At 56.4% G+C, this 23619-nt stretch overlaps 7 protein-coding genes across 7 annotated transcripts; 3 read left to right on the top strand and 4 right to left on the bottom strand.

Annotated features, from left to right (window-relative positions):
• Window positions 1–9758: 9758 nt before the first annotated feature.
• TRIREDRAFT_111990 (uncharacterized protein) lies at window positions 9759–10854 on the top strand (the record flags this gene model as incomplete). The annotated part of the gene is made up of 2 exons (XM_006969352.1): window positions 9759–10100; window positions 10333–10854. 2 exons carry the CDS (start codon window positions 9759–9761, stop codon window positions 10852–10854), a joined length of 864 nt encoding a protein of 287 aa, XP_006969414.1.
• Window positions 10855–11315: 461 nt separating this feature from the next.
• TRIREDRAFT_5847 (uncharacterized protein) lies at window positions 11316–12617 on the bottom strand (the record flags this gene model as incomplete). The annotated part of the gene is made up of 4 exons (XM_006969307.1): window positions 11316–11438; window positions 11535–11930; window positions 11986–12170; window positions 12242–12617. 4 exons carry the CDS (start codon window positions 12615–12617, stop codon window positions 11316–11318), a joined length of 1080 nt encoding a protein of 359 aa, XP_006969369.1.
• Window positions 12618–13211: 594 nt separating this feature from the next.
• Window positions 13212–14154, top strand: TRIREDRAFT_82125 (uncharacterized protein; the record flags this gene model as incomplete). Its single annotated transcript, XM_006969351.1, has 2 exons — window positions 13212–13549; window positions 13621–14154. The coding sequence occupies exons 1-2, from the start codon at window positions 13307–13309 to the stop codon at window positions 14152–14154; spliced, it is 777 nt and encodes a 258-aa protein (XP_006969413.1). The 5' UTR covers window positions 13212–13306.
• Window positions 14155–14871: 717 nt separating this feature from the next.
• TRIREDRAFT_82123 (uncharacterized protein) lies at window positions 14872–17826 on the bottom strand (the record flags this gene model as incomplete). The annotated part of the gene is made up of 3 exons (XM_006969327.1): window positions 14872–16350; window positions 16393–17112; window positions 17203–17826. 3 exons carry the CDS (start codon window positions 17824–17826, stop codon window positions 14911–14913), a joined length of 2784 nt encoding a protein of 927 aa, XP_006969389.1. The 3' UTR covers window positions 14872–14910.
• A 1515-nt stretch (window positions 17827–19341) lies between these two features.
• On the top strand, window positions 19342–20496 carry TRIREDRAFT_124031 (proteasome, subunit alpha type 4-like protein). The gene is made up of 4 exons (XM_006969350.1): window positions 19342–19526; window positions 19607–19791; window positions 19851–20269; window positions 20330–20496. Exons 1-4 carry the CDS (start codon window positions 19503–19505, stop codon window positions 20455–20457), a joined length of 756 nt encoding a protein of 251 aa, XP_006969412.1. The 5' UTR covers window positions 19342–19502; the 3' UTR covers window positions 20458–20496.
• A 323-nt stretch (window positions 20497–20819) lies between these two features.
• Window positions 20820–21820, bottom strand: TRIREDRAFT_69858 (uncharacterized protein; the record flags this gene model as incomplete). Its single annotated transcript, XM_006969326.1, has 3 exons — window positions 20820–21505; window positions 21615–21708; window positions 21761–21820. Coding segments are annotated over 3 exons (840 nt in total), but the record flags the coding sequence as incomplete, so codon positions are not given.
• A 677-nt stretch (window positions 21821–22497) lies between these two features.
• Window positions 22498–23494, bottom strand: TRIREDRAFT_124030 (uncharacterized protein; the record flags this gene model as incomplete). The annotated part of the gene is made up of 2 exons (XM_006969325.1): window positions 23185–23494; window positions 22498–23103 (listed from the first exon to the last, which is right to left on the bottom strand). Exons 1-2 carry the CDS (start codon window positions 23416–23418, stop codon window positions 22498–22500), a joined length of 840 nt encoding a protein of 279 aa, XP_006969387.1. The 5' UTR covers window positions 23419–23494.
• Window positions 23495–23619: the final 125 nt, after the last annotated feature.

Below are 23619 nucleotides of genomic sequence, written 5' to 3'. Positions count from 1 at the left end.
TCAGACGGTCCCCGCGTTCTTTTGCTTCTTTCAACCTGCTGTCGCTGCTGTTGCTACTTCGTACACGAACGTGTACCTGCACACTTCCTTTTGTCAAAGCGCTCCGTACAAAGCTCCGAGACAGGGGGAAGCAACTCGTCCGCACACAGAGAATGGGGGAGTGCGGGCGAACCAATTTCAGGACCGAGATGACGCAAAGGAAGGGCAGATTGAAGATATGCCCTTCGCCACAGTAAGTCTGGCTGCTTCTCATCAAAGTCTTCCCAGTTCCTGCTGGATCCTTCGCCTTCTCATTTGAACTAAGACCGCCAGTTCCGTCATACCATCTCCTTCTTCTAGCTCTGAACTCCCTTTTTGTTAACACGATTACTGCAGCACGACAGCGCTTTGATACACCGCATGGAGCCCCTCGATGTCTGCTCGCGCATGCCACAACCAGCAAACACACCTGCTGTCCTCGCCACAAAGGCAACAGGCACTGGCTTGTTTGGGGGCCTTTTCCTTATGCCCTCTCCCTCTACTTTTTTCCCACCACAAGCAAGTAAGTGGGCGACTCGATCTGCGGCCACTGTGGGTCTTCTCTTATGGTTCGTCCCGAGGATGGACAAGTGTCATGGAACAGGGGGATGGATCCTGACCGCCTGGGTATGGGTTCTAGGTTGTCGAATTCGGTGAATGCTGGGGTCTTGGTTCGTTCGTTCCGCAAGTGGCCGGTAGTGTGGCCGTGCTGGCCATGCCTGTAGTAGCGGGAAACCAGCCTGGGAGGGCACCAAAGCGAGCTCCAAGCTTGGGGTCGACGAAAGCTTGACGGATAGCTACTGTGGATATTGCCCGTCCCATGGGAGTATTCGGTACTTGGTACGTGAGAGCGAATGCCATCTACAAACAATCCGGATTGCCCATTCAGCACATGTGTCATCGCTTGTTTCGGAATGCTTGAGTGTCTATCGTCCAAAAAGGGGGAAGTCCATGTTCAGCCCTCTAGCCTTTGTGCGAACTAACAGCAGAACACAGACGGGGACAAAAGGGAATTGGGCCACACTTGGTCACTACCTGCCGGAACAAAACGCTGATACGCCATCCAATGAACGGTACACGGAGATCCCCCGTACTTCTCCCATACTATCACGCCCTCCATACTGTCACGCCTTCCGTCGGTATTGTCGAAAGTCTCCAATCTACGGTCATGCTGCTCGGATCGGATGCGCCACGATATGAAGCTTTCATAAGAACGATTTGGACGTGCGGCCAGGAACAGCAAAGGCAGCAGGGTCCGTTGGTCACACAGCATCTGCGAATGCGGCTCTCAGAAACATCTCCACATGTCACTCCCTCGACGGCCTCTTTCTCACTGTTTCTCTTACTCTGCCGCGCCAAATGGGGTTGGACGAGATGCACGATGCCCTAGTCGGGCTGGCGATATTTGGACCGCGGCTACGGAGCTACATCTTCTTTGTCTGGGCAGCACTGACTGCTTCAACGGACCTCCACCCGCGCGAAGTATGGAGCATCTTGAAAATAGTAAGCCATTTGAGGAACAACCAATTCTGCTGCAGCTGTTTAGCCTTCTTCTCCCTCTTCTTACTTTTTCACGACGTCCTATTAGAATCGTACACGACGACGGCTTCTCTTTCAAATATGGGCATGCATGGGGGGTGGTCTATGCATGCCTCGCGACTCACATGAATATCCCGGATGCCCCAGAAGGGCCATGGTTGGCTCCATATCCACGCCGCAGCTTGGATCCTCTGATAAAAGTATACCTGGAGACGTGCGTTTCTTTTACTCTGTGGTGGTACTTTGCACGTCTTCTTGACGTATGGACCGTCAGCACAGCAGAAGCTTGATAGCGGGGGCAGGAAGCCAGGAGAGCGAGCTTGTGTTAATCTGGCCAACGTGGCAACACTCGTCTGGACGCAAAGCAGCCTGGTTCCCGGGGGTGGCCATTTGCAAACTGCACGGCAAACTGCATCAGCATTCAATTCAGGGTTTATGCTTAGGAGGATGTGGACTGGCCCAGGTAGAAAGGGGGGGGGAAGGGAGTGTTCGATCAACTCGAGTGGCCCTATGAGCTTGGTGGTCCTGCTAGCTGACCCCATCTACGTTAATGATGTGTATACAGGGCACAGTCCACAAGGATATCATGAACGAATCCAAACCCCTGTCGCGGCTCTATTCTCCGGGGGGGCATTCGTTAATTGTGGATGTGGCGTTGTAAGGGGGGGGGGAGGGCCAGAGGGCAGGGAAGGATGGGTTTGACAGCAGGCGCACGCACACACACCGTTTCGGAACGAAAAGGAAACGCCAAGGGCGAAACCCGAGGACCCAGGGCAAGGCTTGGATTGGGAAGCACTGCGTCAATGAGCTGTGCGTGTGTGCGTGAATCGGACACAAGGGGGGGGTTCAAGTCGCCAACTGGATCGGAAGGCGTGTCACTGCTTCCCCGGCAAGACACACACGCCGATCAACAGGCCAGCTATCAAGCCTTGGCTGGAGCCGGGACATGAACCGCGAAACGGAACCGCGTTGTGCCTGCTCAAAAGACGCTCTGAGATACGGAGCCCGTATGCTATACGTTGTACTCTTGGGCGAAGGAGGGCCCTTTGACGGAGGAACTTGCCACGCAGTTGACACTTGTGAAGCTGGTGCGACGCAAGAGAGCTCTGGACCAGGGTTGTGGCGTTGACGGACGCAGGACCAGCGTCTATGGGCTCTACGGATACGCCCAGCAGGTGCAGATGGAGTCGCGAGTGAAGCTCGGACTGAATCGCCGATCATCCACAAGCTGCAATCATCCACAAAGCTGCAGGAGAGTGCCTATGGCAAGATGGACTAGCGCAAACAACTCACATGGAGGGCAAGAAGACAAGGGCCGGGTTGTCTTTGATATGGGGCTTTCAGGAACACGAGTGGCCGAGACAGCACGGGGCCGACATTAGCGGGCTGGAATGATTCCGCCACCGGTCCCAGGCGGCCTGCAAGCACACAGCGATGAGGGAAGGGGACGAATCTGTGTCCTCTAAGTGACGGTGAAGAAGAGGGACCGCGAAGCATGAGGCAAGGACGCCTGAGCCATCGAGGCCGTGGAGCTCCGGCCGGAGAAGCCGCAATGGAATGATGAGCTGGCCTTCTGCTTTGGGAACGGCCTGCATCTTCTTCTTCGTTGTTTTACTTTTTTTTTTCTCCGTGTCTTGTCGTTGCGGAGAGCTGGATGAGCCGATGCTGGAGAGCTTTGACGTGGACGGGCGAAGAGAGCGGCCGAGGAGAGGTAATGCATCACGCTTCCCCGTTGTTGCATTGGGTACCACGTTGGGCTCTTCGGCGTATCAGGAGGTCTACATACATCTTTCGCACAATCGGCTCAATCAGCACCGTGATTCTACGACATGAATCGAGAGGGCCGAAAAGGGGACCGGGAGGGAGCGGCAAAGGCATGGCGCGCCAGGCGCCGAAAGTGGCTCTGCCAGAGAGCGAGGAAGAAATTAAACGATGCCAACCAATCTTGCATTTACGGCCAGCACTCAGGACCGTGGCCGGCCGATTTTGGCCGCCACAGTGGTGAGGCGAGGTAGGCTTTACAGCCTTGAAGACGGGAACGGACATGGGTCGCGAGGTACTGTACACTTGCACGTCTCTTCTTATACTACATGCCATATCCTTGCCCGCATACTAAGTACAGGTATGAGTTACTTCATGGGTTGGTCTATCAGATGCACACGCACATACGCACACAGTACTCGTCCAAACATGCCCGCATACACACACACTCACACACACACACAAACGGTTGACAAACGCATACATGGCGTAACGAGACGCCAAGCCAGTTGGGGTGGAACCAACACCCCTGGATAGAGCGAGTGTTGGTGCCCCTCGCCACGGGCCGTGATCTGGATCATGCCGGCCCGTTCCGTCTTGAACGTGCTGGAAGAGGTGATGACATAGGTGAGAGAAATGGACTTGGAGACAATGGAGGAATGAACCGCTGGATTGTGAAGTCTGAACGAAATAGGAACATCTTTTCGACACAGGGCATCATGCAACGAAATTCTGCGTCCCGGTGAGGCTGAGCGAGGTCTCGAGGGCGGCCGGTCTAGGCCGCGGTTTGGGGCCGTGCTAGACGGGTGACAAGGGTCCGTGGTCCGGCGCCAAAAAAGAGGAAAGAGAACCAAGAGAAGAGAAATCAAGGAGAGCAGAAGGACAAGGAGAAAAGGCCAGCGCTGGATGGGTCTCGTTGACACCAATCTATAACCGCCCATAGAGATAAGAGGGGAGGGATGGCGGCTGAAGCCGGCCGCGAAAGAGGCCAAGCGAGCGAAGCAGCTCACTTACATGCGATACAATGATGAGCGAAGGAGCACATTCACGTGCATCATCATCACACACCAACCGCTTGATTGACCGACCCCTTTGCGGGGACCCCCCCTTGAGAGTATTGTATGAGGAAATGACCCAAAGTCCAGGGGTTCGCGACTCGTCGAAAATGATGTACATGATCAAGGTACATACGATTACTTTTGGACGAACCAGATCCTTTGGCTGGGGAAGAGCATGGGGGGGGGATTTGCTGCGAATCACGGCTCACACAGATGCTGCGCAGGAAAAACGGTCGGTTGACTGCGGACTGCGGACTAGGGGGCCGGGCTGTTGGTAGATCGAGGAGTTGGACCAATGAAAGAGGCGGATCTAGGATCCTGTCGGTGAGACACCACGCGCGGTGAAGCTTTTCCCGGGCGGCACGACTCTGTCCATGTTCCTTGCTGACGGGGTGTGAGTGTATAGGCTGTCCATGTTGGAGAGTCGAAGACTGGTAAGAGCGGATTAACGAATCGCCTTCAGGCATGGGAATGGCCAGTGTTACGAGAGATGATGGCCTACTCCAGTTTGTCTTGGTGCCTGCATTGGATGGATTGATCGGAGCGGACGAACGCCTCGATCCTGCCCAACGTGCTTCAGGGGGGTGTGAACCTTGCCCCTTTTGCGCAGTCTCGACTCTTGGAGCTACGTTTGGTATTATGCCGTGGGAAGGTTTTCATTGTTGGCGATTCGGGGCCATATCACAATGATATTTCATCTTTCTTTTCTATATCCACAGCCGCCAGGACTGCCGAAGGCGCCAGCCTTGCGCGTTGTCGTTCCCAAGGCTTCGTTTCTCAGGCCGTTGAAAGGAGATGGATGGCCCTTTTCCTCAGACGGGTGTGCAACGAATGGCTGATACACACAGGGTGTTCGCGCTAACGCCGGCCAGATACGAGTAGTCAAGTCCAGCGGATCTGAGGCTCCGCCTTGCCGGAGACTCGCAGGACGACGGTTGGACGAGCTTGCTGCTAGCCTCTGCTGCTACGGGGGACGGGGGGGCCGGAACAACCACGACAAGCAAGGGATTCCTTGCTTCGACATCAACCGGCCAGCGTCTGACCAGAATGGACTCGGGCGGTGGAGATGGCGAGGCTTGTTGGAGGATGAAGTCTTTGCGGAGCAGATGCTGCTCCATGGGCCACTGATACCGAGAGAGATAATGGATCACTAGGTGAGTGCTTGTACGGTTTGACGCCCGGCCTGCCAGCATGCTTGGACGGCGGTGGCCAGCGCATCAACTGCTCTCATGCAAGTGAGAGGGCGGCGAGAGACGGCCCAAGGTCGATGATGACCTTTAACGACTGAAAGGAGACAAGACGTACGGAGGCATCGTCGGTTTTGGAATCGCCAAGACGGGGATGATACTGCAAGATGCTCCATCCGTCATCCCCTTTCCCTTGTTTAGGCTTTGCAAGTGAGTTGGCAGGCAACGGTCAAGACGGCATGCTGTACCGTTCCCAGCTAGCCTTGCCAGCGAAGCAGTCCGTCATCCATATTCGCATGCTTGCCATTAGCTCGAGTCCCCCGGCCTCTGGAGATCAGCCGCATTCTTGTCGAGAGACTACGGTAGCCGAGGCGAAGCGACGATGGAAGTCGATGACCTGGTGGGAGCCCGATGAGAAGCCGGAGAATTGAAGCCCAATGAGAACGACCAGGGTCCGGATTGACGAGGGGCAGCATTGGGACCTTGGCTACGGATATACGAAGCAATACGCGCACACACAGCTGGATCATGGGCAGATCGTTTCGCACTTACTACGTTGCCTGATCTGTGGCTGAGACGAGCTTCTACAGAGCGAGTTTTCTGTCGTCGGATCATTTAACCCACCGAGCCGTCACGTGTGCAATGATATCAGGGCACCGATACGTGAGAAGTTTCATGAAGAGGAACCGACAACGAGGCAGCAGGTGGACGGCGAATGCATACAGGGCAGCGGGCACGTGTGCGCGGCATGGCCTTGCAGGGCGCATAAGTGGCATGTGTGTGATGCTACTGTAACTTACTCCGTCAGTCGAGGCGCTAATACGAAGCGGACTGACAGAGGCTGCAAATAAACGGAGGCTCAACATGGCATGTCACGGCATGGGGGCCAGAGGCGCTACCTGATGCGGTCGGAGAGGGTGCGGACTATGACGAGGGCTGGGAATGGCTGCATGGGAAGTCGAGCTACTGCTTAATTGAGGCTCAAAGAAACGCCGTCTTTGGCAGACGTGTGATCCTTCTTCGGTCTTCGGCTGTTGGCTGTATGACCACGTCATGGGAGGGGGCTGGAGGGAAACCGGGGCGGCGCGGAGATGCGGACGATGGAGACGGAGTACGGAGACGGAAGAAGTTGTCGTGAGAGTTGCTCTGGTCTGGCTTCTTGTTATTCTATGCTTTATGGCATCATTTGGGATGGGCTTAATGAAAGTGCTGACCTTGCACATAGGAGTTCTCTGGCTCGGCGAGAACAGCGGCTTTGTGACAAAGCCAGACCGATGCTGGTTCTCTTACAGCAAGCCACGATTGTTTGTATGTACGGCTGGGACTGTCGACTTACACGGGGATCCATCCAACAGCTACAGTAGTGCTCGGCGATGACGGCGCCAAATGTGATGGCGTCGGTTTGCAGGGATCTTGCTGTACCGTACCCTGTTCGTCACAGACGGAGCCTGCAGTCGAATGTACTTGTCCTTACAAGTTGGCAGGCTGCGACTTCACTGCTGCCACGAGGATGGAGGATATGCTACCTGTTGTTCTCTCTTTTACAGGGATTGTTGGCTTCCGATTCGGACGTATGGCGAGAGAAAAGCCATGTAAGCGGCCGGTTGATGATGAGATGTGAGGATGACGCCTCTTCCGCTTGGCTTCGACAACAGAGGGCAGCTCAAAGTAGGTTGCTCTCTCCTCCTACTTTCGATGTCATCACAGACTGTGAGCCAGCTCGGCCGTCTGGACCGCATATTGCTTTTCAAGCCTCTGAAGAAGCAACTTCGTGATGCAACCTGGACTGTGAGACCACGTCCTCGCTAGGTACTTCATCGAGTGCGATGCCCCCGCGTACCGGTACGTTTCCTGAGTACCTCCGTCCAGCTAACCGCCAGACGATGCGCTAAACGGGCACAAACGGCTCTAAACGGAGCACAGCCGCACTATCGCGGACCCCACTGATCGATGCTGGGTACCCCCGGCCATCGCAGGCGCGTAGCATGTCAGGTAGCGGGTACATCAAGGCGGGCTTGATCTCAGGTACCAGTATCGTGCCTCTTTGTATTTCGCACGGTATTCTGGCACTGTATTGACGCAATCATCTCCGCACTCCCAACCCATCAGTCAGCTGCAGGAGGCAGAAACGGTATGGTACTCGTACACAGGAGAAGCGATACCTTACTGTACACTTTGACGTCCGGTTGACGATCCGATATCTCTCGATATCCTTGAGGCTGAGAGTTGAGCTCTGAAGCCTCAGGCTGGGGGATCCTGTGAGTGACTGTTGAACAACTGCCCATCAGGCGCAGAAGGATGCGTGTATTTCTACTAAGAAAAGCATTGTAAAAGTGACTTGGGCCATCCCGAAGCGCACCTGCCTCGGCTGTAAGGTAGGTAGTACGTGTCTCTGCCCGTTCGTTCCTGCCGCGACTCTCTGAGTCTCTGGCCTCATGAATCTGGTGCCTGAGGTACTGACGTCTATTGCCTTTCCTTCAGCACGAATCTGTCTTCTCTTCACTCTCCTCCTCGTGAGCATCATACCGCCATTCCCCTTGCCCTCCTGCCTCTCCTCGCCAGCTCTCCTCATCGGCCTCTCCTGCATTCGTCCGCAGCTATTCTTCTTCCACCCCCGGCTTTGGGCCTCAATATCGGGTCCGGCGCCTGTCGTCACTTTCGTCATCTCGCAGAAGGACACGCGCACACGCACACGCACAAGCACAAGCACAGATAGGCACGCGCAAACGCAGGCGCAGACGCAGACGCAGACGCAGACGCAAGACGCAAGCCGCAGCAGCAAAAAGACGACAGTCGTCAGGCAGACTGAAGCAGCGGACAGAAGACGCTGTTGTCTCTGCAGCATCTCTGCAGCGTCTGGGGAGCCACCGCAGCAACGCTTGTTGTTCACTGCCTGCTTACCAGCAGAACCGACGGCGGCAGCAGCAGCAGCAACAGCAAAAGAAGGAGAAGAAGCGATACCAGCGTCAGCATCTGCGGCTCGACCTCATCTACGCTGACCTCGGCCGATTCCGTCCCATCACGAGCACTCTCAGGTCCGGACACCCCTGCAACCTCTGCTCCTGGCTCGTACCTATTGCTACGCTCCCCGGCCAAGCACCAGTGGTGGTACTGCTACTGTCTATGTACAGCATACCGCGGCTCTCGGCCTGGGCACACAGCCAGCCTCGCGTCAACGCTCGCGTGAGCTCCCCGTACTCGGTATCCATGCCTCGTCGAAGCTCCAAAGCCACATCATCAACTGGAGTCATGCCACAGTCTATGGCCTCCGTCTCAAGCCTCACAGCTACATAGTATGATCCAGATAGGATACCACCGCGAATTGCTACCTTGACCCTCTCCACTTTCGCCACTGCTCCTTCTTTCATGCCTCGTCTGTGTCCCATCTCATTCGGGATTCTACCTGTCTAGGTACTATCTATTACAACCACTGCTAGATACAACTTCACATGCCTGGCCAGGTAAATTCCCTATTCGATAACAGAGAAGTGTGGAAGAACAGCAGAGACAACAAGTGGCATTGAGACCTTTGGTGAAACATTGAATGGTGTGATTTCCCTCCCTTGCTCCAAAGTTTCCGGCATCATTCCCTTCCGCTCACCCAAGCTGCAGCGCACCACTTGCACATGCTGTTCTAGACGAACCCCCGTCATCGGCAACCGTGTTCTTGTCACTTTCCACTGCATCAAGTGGTGAGAAAGGACAGACCAATACCGAAGCGACCTCTCGTGGGTATCGATGAAAGAACCAATCGAAGCAGACGGGCTGGGCAATCGGGCAGCAGACATCGCCAGCGAAGAGGCGGAGAGGCGAAACAACTCCCTTGATACCATTTGCCGAGCGATTCGCCCGTGTTGATGTGATTCTTGACTGGCCTATAGCCGTCGAGCGGCTCCCTGATCTTCGCTTGACAAGCCTACTCGTACATTTGCTCATTGACATTTACACGCATAGGTACACATTTACTACTGCACGCAGTCCTTGCATACATACACACATTCTCCATACCTGGCTCTGGATAGCCTCTGTTATTACATACTTCCTACATCCCTAGCCCTTGTTGGCCTACTTGGGTAGCCGGACACGAAGTACCCGATCTGGGCACGGGCAAAGGTACCACAAGAGGCGTGTTTCTTTGCAACCGCTTCAGCTCCCCGCCGTCATCCAACATCAAGGCCTCCAGACAGCCGCAGCCATGGCCAGCTCAACGGCCCCGGAGACCCATCAAGCGGCCCAAACCCAGCTCGTCCCGGGATTATCGACCCCTGGCGACGCCGGCGTGGATGATGCCAGCTCTGCGAGCGCTACTGTCGTACCAGCATCTCCCACATGCACTACGAGCACTCCCGATTGCTGTCAAGCCGCCACATCTACCGGTGGATCTTCAGACGTGTTCTCTTCACTATCCGAGCTTTCATCCGCTCTCTCTGGCCTCGGTAGCGTCTGGTCACCGCCTCGTCTGGATACTCTGCCAAGCGAGGTCTTGGCTCTCGTGGCAAGCTTTCTCGATGTTGATGACTTGTTGCGTATCTCTCGTGTAAGTGCTTTTTGCCATGCCGTGTCTTCCTGACTGAGTGGCCATGCAACCTTGACTGCACGGACGCTTCATCAGACCAAAGCTGCAGGGGTGGGAAAAGATGGGAAAGGCAAAAGAGAAATCAGAGAAAGGGGCGCATATCGGTCCCAACATCTCGTCTCCCCCTTGTCATTGCTGTCATCGGCCACTTTGTTGGGGATGCTTCCTCTTTGCTGACTAGCCGTCTGTATAGACGTGCCGTCGACTTCGCAACATCTCCATCGATCCGGTGCTCCATCACTGCCGCCTCCGCAATGCTCGGTTCCTCGTAGCCTCCTATCTCAACTCTCCGTGTCGGCCCTCGATCGATGATCTGACATCACGATCCATCATCTTGACTCCAAATGCCATCATCTCACGCCGGTTGGCACGGTCCCTCATATCCATCCGCCTCTCCCGCCGTCTTGCTTCGCGGCTTTCCGCTAGCGACCTCGTCCAGCGCTCCGTGTTGCCCCAGGAATGTGTCCCCGGCATGGTCCCCGTACACGTCGCGCCAGGCCTGATGGCTAGGCGGAAGACGGTTGAGAAGGAGCGCATCAAGGACGGCTTGAGGCGGTGGATTTCCGTCAAGTGGAAGCGCCAGGTCCATGAGCGGGCAGAAGACGCGCGCAGGTCGGACGAGATTCGCGGCGTTGGCCGTGTCTGGAAGCTGCGTCGTTTCTGGGAGAGGATGAGTCGTGGTGAGATGCCTGTTGACGGAGGCAGAGCATGGTGATTTCTTTCCTTTCTCTATGTCGTGATGATGATGCAGGTTCCACGGGGCGTTTGAGGCTTCTTTTGCCATTGGGCAGTTCCATATATAATACCCGGCGATTTCAGTCTCTTCTGCTTTGAATCAAAGGAGCTATTTTCAATACAACTCGTAGATACCGCCGCTGAAGCGGTGATACAATAGGGCGTAGCTGGGTCATTTGTCTGTTTGGTATTTTACGCATGCACCCATCATAGCATTGTGAAGGCATTGTGAGCATCATTTGTATTCCAATTATGGCTGTGTCCAGCGACGTATAGAAGCAGACTCGCATCTATTAAGTGTGTACGCCAGATCCATGCATTGGCATTCCATATATCAAACAAAATAGTCATCAAGTAGAAGACAAAGAAGAGAAGCAAGCATGGCCTTGTTGTATATATGTACATGTTGCAGCAGTTCTCCCATTTTGCCATTCGCTTCCTCTATCGCCCTGTGCGAAACCGGAAGCCGTCCCAGTCGTCTTCCTCCTCCTCATCATCATCTTCGTCATCTTCGTCACTGTTCTCAGCTTCGGCTCCATTCATGGCAGGCGTCGTGAGGGCGTTCTCTTTCCCTTCGTCTTGGCCATCGGAAGAAGGTTTCGTAGTCGCCGCCGCCTGCAGAGAAGCAACGCCATCATCGGCCACCTGTTCCTGACTGACCGTCTCTCCTCTCTTCCGCATCAACGCCTCCCTCTTCTCCTTGAGGCGCTGCACCCGCGCCTCGAGCTCCTGCATCTCCTCAAACTCCTCCTCCAGCGCCCGCGTAGCCTCTTCGCGCTCGTCCTCAATGTCCGCGTCTGCCTTTGTCTTGCGAGATTCAGGGTTCTCGAGAGCTTCCTGCTCAGCAGCAGCAGCAGCAGCAGCAGCCTCCTTTGCGGCGGCGGCTTCCTCGGCGGTCATGGCGGGACGGGAGATTACGGCGTCGGCGTCGTAGGGGGCGGTTTCGGCGGCGATGTCGGCTTCGAAGGCGGCCCATTCGTCTTCGTCGATTTGTTGTTGGTTTTGGGATGTTGATGCTGCTGGGGGTTGCGGGGGGTGCGTTTGCGGTTGTTGTGGCTGTGGTTGTGGTTGTGGTGGTGCTTCTTGTTGGATGCTCATGGAGGAGGATGACGCCGGAGTTGCCAGGTTGCTGGCCTGGCGGGAGGGAAGAGAGGTTGCCAGCTTCGTCGTAGACTTTGCCGCCGCCGTCGCCGCTGCCGAACTGCCAGAGTGTTGCGAGTCGGCGGGCGTTGTTGACCGCGAGGGCATCTGGACTTGGACGCCCTGCGAGGGTCCCTGTGGCTTCCTGCGGCCGGTCTCGGGTGATGCGTGTCTGCTCCGTTTCCTCCGGACCTCGTCCTCTTCGTCCACGTCGTTGTCTGTCTCACGCTCGTCTTTAGACGCAGCAGCCGCATGGTCGAGTTTCCGCTTGTGGGTGGATGAGGGAGTGTCTGCCCTCTGATGCCGGCCTTCAATGTCGTTCAAATCCTCCATCCCCGCCTGCTCGTTGACCTCGTCGGTTACGCAGTAGTCGTCGTCGTCGTCATCGCCACCATTGACATCAGGTGGAGGCGGAGCTGATATGGTAGACAGACGCTTTCTGTGCTTGTCGCTGGCGAGGTGGGCGTCCCAGTGGGATTCTGCGCGGATCTGGTCGCGGCAGAGGGTGCAGAGCAGCTTTCCGGTGTCTGAGTAGGCGGCGTATGGATGGGTGATGCGGCGAGCTGCCCGCTGCTGGCGGAGGAGTGCCCGAACGTCTGCCATGGTGAAGATGAAGTGGATTGTAGGAGTATGGGAGGAGGTATGGGGGGCTGAAGGAGCTGAGCTTTGTCGAACAGGGTGCAGAGATGGGGGAGCTGTCTCTCCCCTTCTGCCTCTTTACTGTACGTGATGATGGGTATGTTGGTGGTGGTGGTGGTGGGAGCTGGGAGATCACCCAATCCCTCAAGAGTGAGTAATAATATGATATCAGAAATGATTATAGGTCAATGGATAAGGAAGAAGCTCTCGTAGGGACATGCAATGGTCCAAGATCCATCCACGCCTTCAAGGTATTTTTTTCCCATCCATTGTCGAAGCTCCAGGGCGGGACGTCACTGAGCGTTGAAGCTTCCCCGGAGCCGGTGTTTCTCCGGGCGCTGCAACCACTAGTCATGTCACTAAACTCGTGCACTTTAGGCGATAAGCTATCAGCCATCTGTCTACGAGCATCTCCCATCAAACAACATCTCCGCGATCGTCTCTCTCCTCTATACCTACCTTATTCACGTCGCTCTACATGCTGCTTTCTGCAGCGCGGTAGCTCTTGTTCACGAAAGAGCTCCTTTGCCGCTTTCTCTCAGTCTCCAATGAGGTGATAATCCATCAATTCTTGCTCAAAGCGCGGGGAGGGGTTACGTGCATTGGAATAGCTGAGAGAGACGGGAGGGCAGAAGAAAGGCAAGAGAGCAAAGATGGATGACCAGCCAGAGCCGCACTCGCTGGCTTCGACGTTTCCAAACCCGCCAGATTTTTGGAAGGAATTCACGCCAGACAAACTTGCAGAGCTCGCCGAGCTGAAGCTGGCTAGGGTGCCGCTGGACCACGGCGACGCAGGTAATTGGCGGATTCCAGACCTACCAGAGCATCTAAGGCATCTGCAGCCGCCGCCAGAACCGGCAGACGGACGATGGCGAGTCTTTGGCGACCAGTACATGGTGTGTTTGAAAAACGTCGAGCTCCTTGTTGCTTCAGAAACCGCGTGTCTAACCGCATCATCTACATACAGCTCGACGACAAGCTCCCCACCCTTGAGGAACAGGGCATTCAAAACCTGCCAGCAACCGCCTCGTCCGCCGCAAAGGACGTTAAGCACTACGACCGCGCCTTTGAGCTCAAGCGCCTCGTCAAGTCGCTGCTGCTCAACTTCCTCGAGCTCAACGGCGTCCTGGCGCGCAACCCGGCCGACGCCGAGGCCAAGATCCTCGACATCCGCACCCTCTTCATCAACATCCACCACATCCTTAACGAGTACCGCCCGCACCAGGCGCGCGAGTCCGCCATCGAGATGATGCAGGACCACCTCGACCGCACGCGCACCGAGACGGCCGCCATCCGCACCCAGGTCGACAAGGCGCGCAAGGTGCTCGAGGGGCTGGGTAGCCTGGACCTGTCCGTCTTTCAGCAGCAGCAGCTGGACGGCGCGCAGAGCATTCTGGACGCGTCGCCGTCAAAGGACCTGACGCTCGAGGACGTGCTCCAGGGCGAGAGGCGCGAGCGGGCCGCGGCCGCTTGGTGTATGGCCGATGCGTTGCTCAACTAGTGGAGGACGACGAGCTTCATGCTGGAAACCGTCCGCGTGACGCGCCTCATTGTGTGGCCGAGCGCGGTCGGCACTTGTCGGTACCGCTGCGGCTACAGGTGCCCGGCTGGATGCGACTTTGAGTGCAAGCACACGTGCACATGCAGAGCCATGTGCGGGCATCCGCGCAGAGAGAGGCGACGAGATAAGACAAGAGGCGATGGAGCAGCAAAGGCGATGAGAAATGGCAAGACAGGAGGAGTGGTTTACAGGAGGGGTTTCGGGGCATATATTTGATGGCCTTGCTGCTATGGATGGTACAGGAGATGCCAGGCCAGGTGTTGCATGCGGTTGATGACTCATGGATAGTGACATTTCGCTGGCGGTTGGATGAGAGGGTTGGACAAGGTTTTGGCTGTCTTTTTTTTTTTTTTTTCTGTTTCACGTTATCCTCCACGAGACGTGTCAGGATCACACAGCCTACATGGTACAGAAACACACAGATACTCGGAAAGAGAGAGCAAAGCACTCTACACATTCTAGTCAAAAGACTTCACATGCTGTCAAAAGAGCACACTACATCATTGAGTACATATATCGTCAGAGTTGGTATCATCCATTACATGGCAATATTGCCCAAGTAGACCTACACACAGACACGACCAAACCAAGTAAACAACTAAACTCGTACAAAACTCGTAGAAATCATCTTTTTGCTTTGCTTTCTTTTTTTTTTTTCCCCCTTTCTTCATCCCCTCTCCCATGGGATTTTTCCCTCTAAGCCTTCTTCACAGGCTGGGGCGGCCCTCCTCCTTCTCCTCCTCCTCCTCCCCCTCCCCCTACTCCTACTGCAGCCACTCCAGCTACAACCTGCGGTATTGCTGTTGCTGCCGCTCCTGCTGCTGCACCTTGACTATTCTCATTCCCATTCCCATTTCCGTTCCCATTGCCTCCGTTCCCTCCTGCAGTCCCCTCCTTCTCGAGTAAGTCGGCCAAATACTTCAGATCGTCTCTAGCGCGCGGATCTCTTTCAATAATGACCTTGATCACCTCCCATTCCCGCCTCGTCATCTGATACGCCTGCGGGAGAATGAACTGCACAGTAGGTACGCTGATGAGCGGCCCCAGCACCTCTCTCGCAGTGATCACGCCCGCATCCTGCTGAGCCTGCTTTCTCTGGTCGTCCGGTGCCTGCTGTTGGTGCTGCATAGGCGGCGTTGTCTGAGATGAAGTTGAAGACGGCATCTGAGCGTTATGGGGAGAAGGCCCAGGGCGGTTGACATGTGGCGGCTGGGGGATGGGAACCGGGGTGGCAGACTGTCCGTGGCCGTTGGGCGGCGGCGGCGGCGCGTTGGGGAAAGGAGTGGAGGCCATCTGAGGCGTGGCGGGTGAAAAGGCCGGGCCTGAAATGGAGTTGCTTCGCTGGCTGTATCCGGCGGGCGTAGGAGCAGGAGGTGGCGGAGGCTGAGCATTCGCGGGATGCGACCCCGTCGACGCCGCAGACGACGCAGCAGCAGCAATGGCCGCCTCGTTGTTGAGAAGCTGCTTCAGCTGATCCGGCTCACTGCGGTAGACAAAGACGGCCAGCAGCATGGGCTCGGCCCTGGACTTGGGGATGTAGTTGTCCACCAGGTTGAGCATAAACTCGGGGTGACCATCTTCGCCCGCAGGGACAGGCACCAGGTACGTGTCCCTGACGTTGCCGGCGACCTTATTGCCGACGACGCCATATCGGTTCTTGCTGACAAAGTAGTTGATGAGATTGTTAAACTCCTGCTTCGCGTCCGGCGACGTGGGCGTGATGTTGACAACGATGATATCGGTCAGATTGCTGTATCGCAGACTGCACAGGTACTCAATGGCGGCCTGCTGGGGGATTCGACCGGCCACCGTCATCTGGCGCGGGATCAGCTTCGACCAGGGGCCAAACGACGCAAAGTTGGCGCCTCCAATGTGCTTGGCCGTTGCCTCGAAGTCGGCAATGGAGCTCATCGCCAGGGAGCCGCGCCAGACGACGTCCGGATCCAAGGTTTCCTCCGTGGGCGAGTAAGGGGGCGATTCGTTCTCGTCCTGCAGCATCCGGTCGACGTCGGGATCGAATCCGGGGCCGTTCGTGCTCAGGACCGGCGCAGAAGGACGGCGACGGTGAGCAGCCGTGGGAGATTTGACGGAGGAGAAGACCTTGCCTATGTCGAAATTCGACTGGCTGGGCGAGCGCTCGCCTCCCAGCTCACCCCCTCCGATCGACTCGCGCTTAACGTGCTGATGCGGTTGTTGCTCCTGCTGATACTGCTGCTGCTGCTGCTGTTGCCCCCTTTCTCGATCCGATTGTCCCTGTCTCTCCTCTGCTCCCGCGCGAGGCCCTCCAGCTGATGGCATGGGTGCATCGCTGGTGATGAGGCTCTCGTCTTCAACGATTTCCTCGCCCTTGTGCGTGCGTCTAACCCGAGGCCCCGTTTCGGATGTGTACAGGATGGACTGCTTCTCGGCCCTGGCCTTCATCTCCGCAGTTTGCCTCTGCAGCTCAGACGACGCAAGCTGCTCCGACGTCATGACGGCGAGCGTCATGGGCGAGTGCTCGTGCGCCCAAAGGCCCTGGAACAGCTCGGGGTTGTTCTTGAGGTTGAACGACAGCGACTTTATCTGCTGACTGTACTCCTTCTGGCCTTTGGAGAGCGGGTGCGTGTCGAAGACGGCGCGCTCGATCTGGAGCGCGTACTTTTCGGCGAGGGATTCCGCGCTTTCATCCGCTGGTAGCTGGATGTGGCCGCTCTTGGAGAGGGATGTGATGACATGAACCAGCGACTTCTTCAGCGCCTTCGCAGGGCCGACGCGCGTGCCGGGGAGATCCTGAATGGCCGTGGTCAAGTCTGGTGGAGGCGTGTACTTGACCTGGGGAGACGCGGCGCCAGAGGCGGACGCAGAGGCAGAGGCAGAAGCCACAGCCTCATCCTCTGATACTCGGCGCATCTTGGTAGTCTACAGAGATAGAGACGTTTGTGTTAGCAGCGATTCAACAACGGCAACACGTAGATCAGTCGTGTCAATTGGATGGAGATTTACACATACCTTTCCATCGCCATCCTGCGAGTCCTCTCTCGCCTTTCGCTTGCCCTGCTTGGCCACGCCCGTCACGTCCTTTTTGTCCCTCGCGACCGCATCCGGGGTCGGCGATGCCTTGGCCTGAGCCGCGTCCCTATCGGCTTCCTCGCGGATGTCGCTGCCTCGCTTCCCCTTCTTGCGGCCGCCGCGCTTCTTCTTGCGCTCGGCCTCCTCCTCGTGCGCCTTTCGCCGCTCCTCCCACAACTTCTCGCCGCGAGCAATGGCGTCCAGCAGCTCCCGGTGGTTCTCGGGCTTGCACTGCTCGCACCAGTAGTGCTCGGGGATCTCGTCCTCGTACGAGCTCACGCCGACGCAGACATTGTGTTGCCACACGAGGCACGTCTCGCACGCGATCCAGGCCTCGTTCGAGTCTTCGTCCTGCTCGGTGGCGCCGCAGACGCAGCGGATCACCTCCTCGGGCTCCTGCGACTGTTCCTTCTCCGGCACCTGCGCCTTCTTGTTCTTCTTGGTCTGTCGACGTTTCGGCACCGGGGGCTCCAGCTCGTCAAAGGCCTTGGTATGCTGGCCTTTGGTGGCTCTGACGGAGCGTCGAGGTTCGGCTTCTCCTGTGAGGCAGCTTCTGTTAGCCATGTGTCTCTTGAGGAGCGGCGGCGCATGTCCCGCGAGATCGCCTCCAGCGAGTCGCACGTCTGCGCCGTCTGCCTTGGTTGAGGAGAAGGGAATCGTCGGCCGTGATGCCTTCGCTTCTAGCTTACCAGACATGGCAATCGGGCACGCGCAACGGCGTCGCCACGGGTGGTTTTGCAAGGATTGCGCAAATCCAACTAATGAGATGCAAATTCTACTACAGAAGCGAGCGCGTGATGGATAGACGACTCTTGCGCTTCGCTTCAGGCGGGCATTGGGAGATTTACAAAGCAGACAGAAACGGCAACTAGTAGGTAGTCACAGACAGCTAATGAAGCGCAATTCCTCCCCGTGACAATAAGTAATAGAAGAAAGGAAGAAGAGATGGGCCAAATTCCAGCGCAAGGCCCAGTTTCCAGCGATTCGATCTCCTCAGCTATGGGACCTCGGGGCTGCTGAGCGGAGCTGTTCTTTTTTTGCGCTGCTACAGAGGCAGCGCGTGCCGATTAGATAGTAGGTAGGTAGCTTGTGATGAAGCGAGAAAAAAAAAATCAAAGCTTGGGTTGGTGGTGATGACGGCAGCTTGCGTGGGGTTGCGGGAGCCCCTTGGTCTGGGAGTGGATACGGATGGAAGCAGACGGCGGGTGGCGCGTCTTTTTGGCCACTGGCTGCGTGCCGTTTGTTGGTTGGGCTTGACTGTGCTGGACTATTGCGTTGACAGCTGGTGGCAGATGCGAGCAGCTGTTGAGTGGATGGTTGGAGAGACAGTCGAGTTGATGCGATGGCCGGGGCTCGCGTCTGCAGGAGGTATATGTAAGACGGGGAGAAGTCTGGTATCAAGTCTTGCTGACGAGCCTCCAGATGCTGAGCTACCTTATGGAAATGGCGACAATATCTGGCAGCGGCTGCAAGAGAGACGACAATGTGCGATAGTCTCCGGGGTCAGCTTCCAGTAGGTGTTGTATGAGCGCCGACAACGGTGAGAGCTGCTCTGACAAGTGTCGCTGTGAAGACCCCAACGCAGGAATACCGTAGAACGCGATCACGGGAGCAAATCCGTTCGTGTACCACGGATGAGATAAAGCATAGGAAGGGAGGAGTTTGTAAGTAAGTGATGGATGAAGAAGGAGAAAAGGCAGTTGAGAGACGGCCGTCGATGTCGATAGAAGCAGTTGACAAGGTGAATGCCCAAGCTGGATGGCGCTTAGTCATGGGGGCAAATGTTCGATCGTGTAACAGAAGGCACGTTGCTCTACTGCAGCTGCACGGAATAGCCTCGGCTAAACTCGCCAGCTTGTCTCAGCTTCACTCACTCAGCCTTGCCGGTCTGGGCTGAAACTGTTGCCTCAGGCAGGCATCTAGAAATTGAGCACCCGTCGTGGATGGCGCTGATGACTCAGCATGCTGCAGCTCCAGGGTAAGTGCCCGACTTGAAGCTCATGGCAGCAGGTACGCGGCGGTCGTGCCTGGAGCTCCAGAAGTGACGCCGGCCTTGCTGTTCCCCTCCATACAAATTCCCTGGCAGTTCAATCAACCTCGGAATCTTCAGCCTCGACCCAGCAAACGGCCTGCTGTTACGCCTCTTCCCTGCTTGCGAATCTCTTCAATCTTTCACCAACCTCCATTCCGAGCCACGCCCTGCCGCTGTCGAATAAAGAAACAGAGATTGCCCCTCCGCCATGTCCCGCCGCTACGATTCCCGAGTACGTTTCCAAACTGCGAAGAGCTGGGCTGAGCTCCAACATGCCGTGATGGCAGGATTGCAGGCTGACCTGTGCAACAGACAACCATCTTCTCGCCCGAAGGCCGTCTCTACCAGGTTGAATATGCGCTAGAAGCCATCTCCCACGCCGGCACAGCCATCGGCATCCTGGCCAAGGACGGCATTGTCCTGGCCGCCGAGCGAAAGGTGACGTCGAAGCTGCTGGAGCAGGACACGTCGGCAGAGAAGCTCTACGTGCTCAACGAGTGCGCTTACCTCGATTGTCTCTACATCATCCGTGAAGAATGTGCTGACACCCCAGCAGCAACATGATCTGCGCAGTAGCAGGCATGACGGCCGACGCAAACATCCTCATCAACTACGCCCGCCAGGCCGCCCAGCGATACCTCCTCACCTACAACGAAGACATCCCCTGCGAGCAGCTGGTGCGCAAGCTGTGCGATCTGAAGCAGGGCTACACACAACACGGCGGTCTGCGGCCCTTTGGCGTCTCCTTCATCTACGCCGGCTGGGATCCACGGAGGCAGTTCCAGCTGTACCTCAGCAATCCCTCGGGCAACTACGGCGGGTGGAAGGCCACCAGCGCGGGCGCCAACAATGCTAGTGCGCAGAGTCTGCTGAAGCAGGACTACAAGGAGGACTGCACGCTTAAGGAGGCGTGCGGCGTGGCCGTCAAGGTCCTCAGCAAGACGATGGACTCTACCAAGCTGAGCAGTGAGAAGAGTAGGTTGCCTCGATTCTTGTGTCTTTAGAGAAAAATTCTAACGTTGTCTTTCTTTTAAGTTGAATTTGCGACGGTGGGACAGACAGAAGACGGCAAGATTTACCACCGGCTGTGGAGCGCCGACGAGATCACGGCGCTGCTGAAAGAACACGACTTGGCCAAGAGCGAAGATGCGGAGGAGAAATAGATGAGCACAGAGGAATGAAATTTAAACAAGTAGACTGAGAAAGAAAGGGGCGCTTAATGACACCAAAAAGACAATGGCCCTTGTATCAAAACGACATATACCAGGGCAAGTTTTGCTCAACCGCGTATATCTGTGATGCAGGCACGTCGGTCACTTTGAGCGTTCAGAAGCTGTATACTCTTTTTTCTCTTTTGACTGCTTCTCCCCCTTCTTCTGAAGGAGGAACACGATGGTCGACGGTCGACAGAGGCGTCGAGAAGCTATCTACACGTGTAAAACAGACAATCCCTAAAGCGCTAGAATGCTACATTTGCGCAAGAAAGAACGTGAAATCTCGCAATTAGCTTCAAGAAACAACCACCTCAATATCGTCGAACCCCCGGAGAAAAGGCCAGCTCACTACCTTGCTCTTCTTCATCCCTCACACGCTGCCAGCCGGCCTGGACCGCCTCGTCGGCAGGGTGCGGGTGCGGCTCGTGGCACTTTGGCCCCGAGAGGCGCGGGAAGTGCCTCCTGTAGCTCCAGTAGGCGACGGTCATGCCCAGGGCGGAGCCGATGCACACGTCGTAGACGTCGTGGCGGTAGTCTTCGCAGCGGGAGATTGCGATGAGGGCGGCGCCGAGGAGGGGCGCGAGGCAGAGCAGCGCGCGGCTGAGGTCGCGGCCGCCCGAGGGGTAGTTGAAGACGTGCAGCTGGCCGGCGAGGAAGAGGCTGAGGAAGCCGAGGCCGGCAAAGGAGAAGGACGAGTGGCCCGACGGAAAGGAGCGCCAGCCGTCCTGGAGGACGTGGCCGTCGGACGCGGTGCAGACGGAGATGTCGACGAGGACGTTTGGCTTCGTGTCGGCGTGGGGTTGGCAGCGGGCGAGGAGGTCTGGGCGGGGGCGGCCGACGGCGTTTTTGACAACGTCTGTGAGAAAGGAGGCGAGGACGATGGAGATGGCGAGCGAGAGGTATGTGGCCTCGTGCTTGTGGGTGGAGGCGCGGGTGATGGTGTTGTAGGCGATGAGGATGCCTAGGGGGATGAAGAGGGCGTAGAGAAAGTTGAGAGCTGTTAGGGGGCAATGGAGAGGTGAGTGAGTTCTCTCAGCTGGATATATAAAGGGGGAGGGGAGGGGAGGGGAGGGGGTTGAGGCACAGGGTCTTTCGGGGTGACGTACGGACGGTGACGCGCTCATGTTCGGCATGAGGATAGGAGATGCGCAGGTCGTTGATGAAGAACATGCGGTGGAACGGATTGACAAAGACGATGATCTGGCCCGGTGCGTTAGGAGCGATGCTGTGACGATGTGACTTGGTGACGCACCAAAATCCATGCTGCAAGAAGAATGGTCAAGCCGACATAGTCTGGCGCATGAGTCGTCTGTGCCACAAGTCAGCAAGATGAAGTGCAACACGGGGGAAACAGTGAGAAGGGAAGAGAGTAGGTATAGCATTCAACTCACCTTCCAGAACCTGGCCAGGGGCCCCATGGAGGCAATCGAGTCGCGCCCGTTGGCGGTGCGCACAGAAGGCATCGGGCCAAGAGACGAGATGCAGCAGCAGCAGAGAATGAGGGACTTTGTTTGCTTTTTATGAGTGCTTTGCCATGAATTTTCGAGAGATAATTTAGAGTATTCCCTTGAGAAGAAGGCTCAGTTCGTCGGTGGAAATGCGTGGTATATGTCGATAGACTGTGTGAGGGATTGAAGATGACTTGGAAATTGGCGATGGCGCTGATGTGCTCGAAACCTGGAATTTCTGGGCTAGGTATAGGGTAGGTCGATGCGTGATGCGGCAAAGACGGTGGACGCACGAGACAAATGGGCACGGCTACATATATCTGTAGTGTTGATATGAGGAAGAAGAAGGAAATTTAGCTTACTTCTTCTATGAATTACATAAAGTTTGAGTTAATTAAACGATTGTTGCTTGCAGTGACGCCTAGATGGCAATTGTCACCTTCGATATTCAAAATCCTGCCTCTTTCATGACAAAGTGTAACACCTCGTCTTACTCAAGCCGATATCAAATTACTCAACACCTGACATACCTACATACAATTCACAACCTTGGCTTCAACTGCTTGAAGCTCCTGGTTATCTCTGTAATCGCCGTCTCAACCGGCAGCCTCTCCATCGAACTCGCCCCGTAAAAGCCGTGAACCCCCTTGGTCCGGCTGAGCACGTACTCGGCGTCCTTTGGCGCGGCAATCGGCCCTCCGTGGCACAGCACAATGACATCCGGGTTAATCTCCACGGCGGCATCGCGAATCTCCTGAATCAGCTTGACGCACTCATCCAGCGTCTTGCCCGTCGCAGCGCCAATCGAGCCGCTCGTCGTGAGGCCCATGTGCGCGACTAAGACGTCGGCCCCAGCGTCGGCCATCTGCCTGCTCTCGTCTACGTTGAACACATACGGCGTCGTGAGCATGTTGAGCGAGCGAGCCTCGCGAATCATGTCCACCTCCAGGTCGTAGCCCATGCCCGTCTCCTCCAGATTCGCCCTGAACTGCCCGTCAATGAGGCCGACGGTGGGAAAGTTTTGGACGCCGGCGAAGCCGAGGTCGCGCAGCTGCTTGAGAAAGGCCGGGATGTTGCGGAAGGGGTCGGTGCCGCATACGCCGGCGATGACGGGCGTCTTTTTGACGACGGGGATGACTTCGTTTGCCTGCCATTGTACCATATGAGTCACTCCGTTATCTGTGTATAGGTACATACTTATGTGCGTCAGGTTGAACGAGGCGCGTACCATTTCAACCACAATCCCGTTAGCATCTCCGTACGGCATCAGCCCGGACAGCGACCCCCGGCCGGCCATCCGGAAGCGGCCGCTGTTGTAGATGATGATGAGATCACCGCCGCCGGCCTCGATGAACTTGGCGGACAGGCCAATGCCGGCACCGGCTCCGACAATGGCCTTGCCGGCGGCGATCCGGGCCCGCAGGCTGGCGAGGATCTGGTCTCTGTCTGTAGGGGGTGCCATTGCTCGTGATGGGGGGACGAAGCTGAACCAATCAATCTCTGAGCGAGCTGTTTAGCTGGAACGATGACCACTATGTTGGACAGTTCATGATCCGAAATGAGCCTTGGAGGAGCATCAGATATGACTGTATGTAATAAGCTGGGCTCGGAGCTCGTGTGGGGACGGACTGGGATTCATATTCCCTAGCTCATGGATTTGATG

The sequence above is a fragment of the Trichoderma reesei genome (assembly GCF_000167675.1).
Source record: "Trichoderma reesei QM6a unplaced genomic scaffold TRIREscaffold_31, whole genome shotgun sequence".
Lineage (NCBI taxonomy): Eukaryota > Fungi > Ascomycota > Sordariomycetes > Hypocreales > Hypocreaceae > Trichoderma > Trichoderma reesei.
This window is presented reverse-complemented; position numbering and strand designations above follow the sequence as displayed.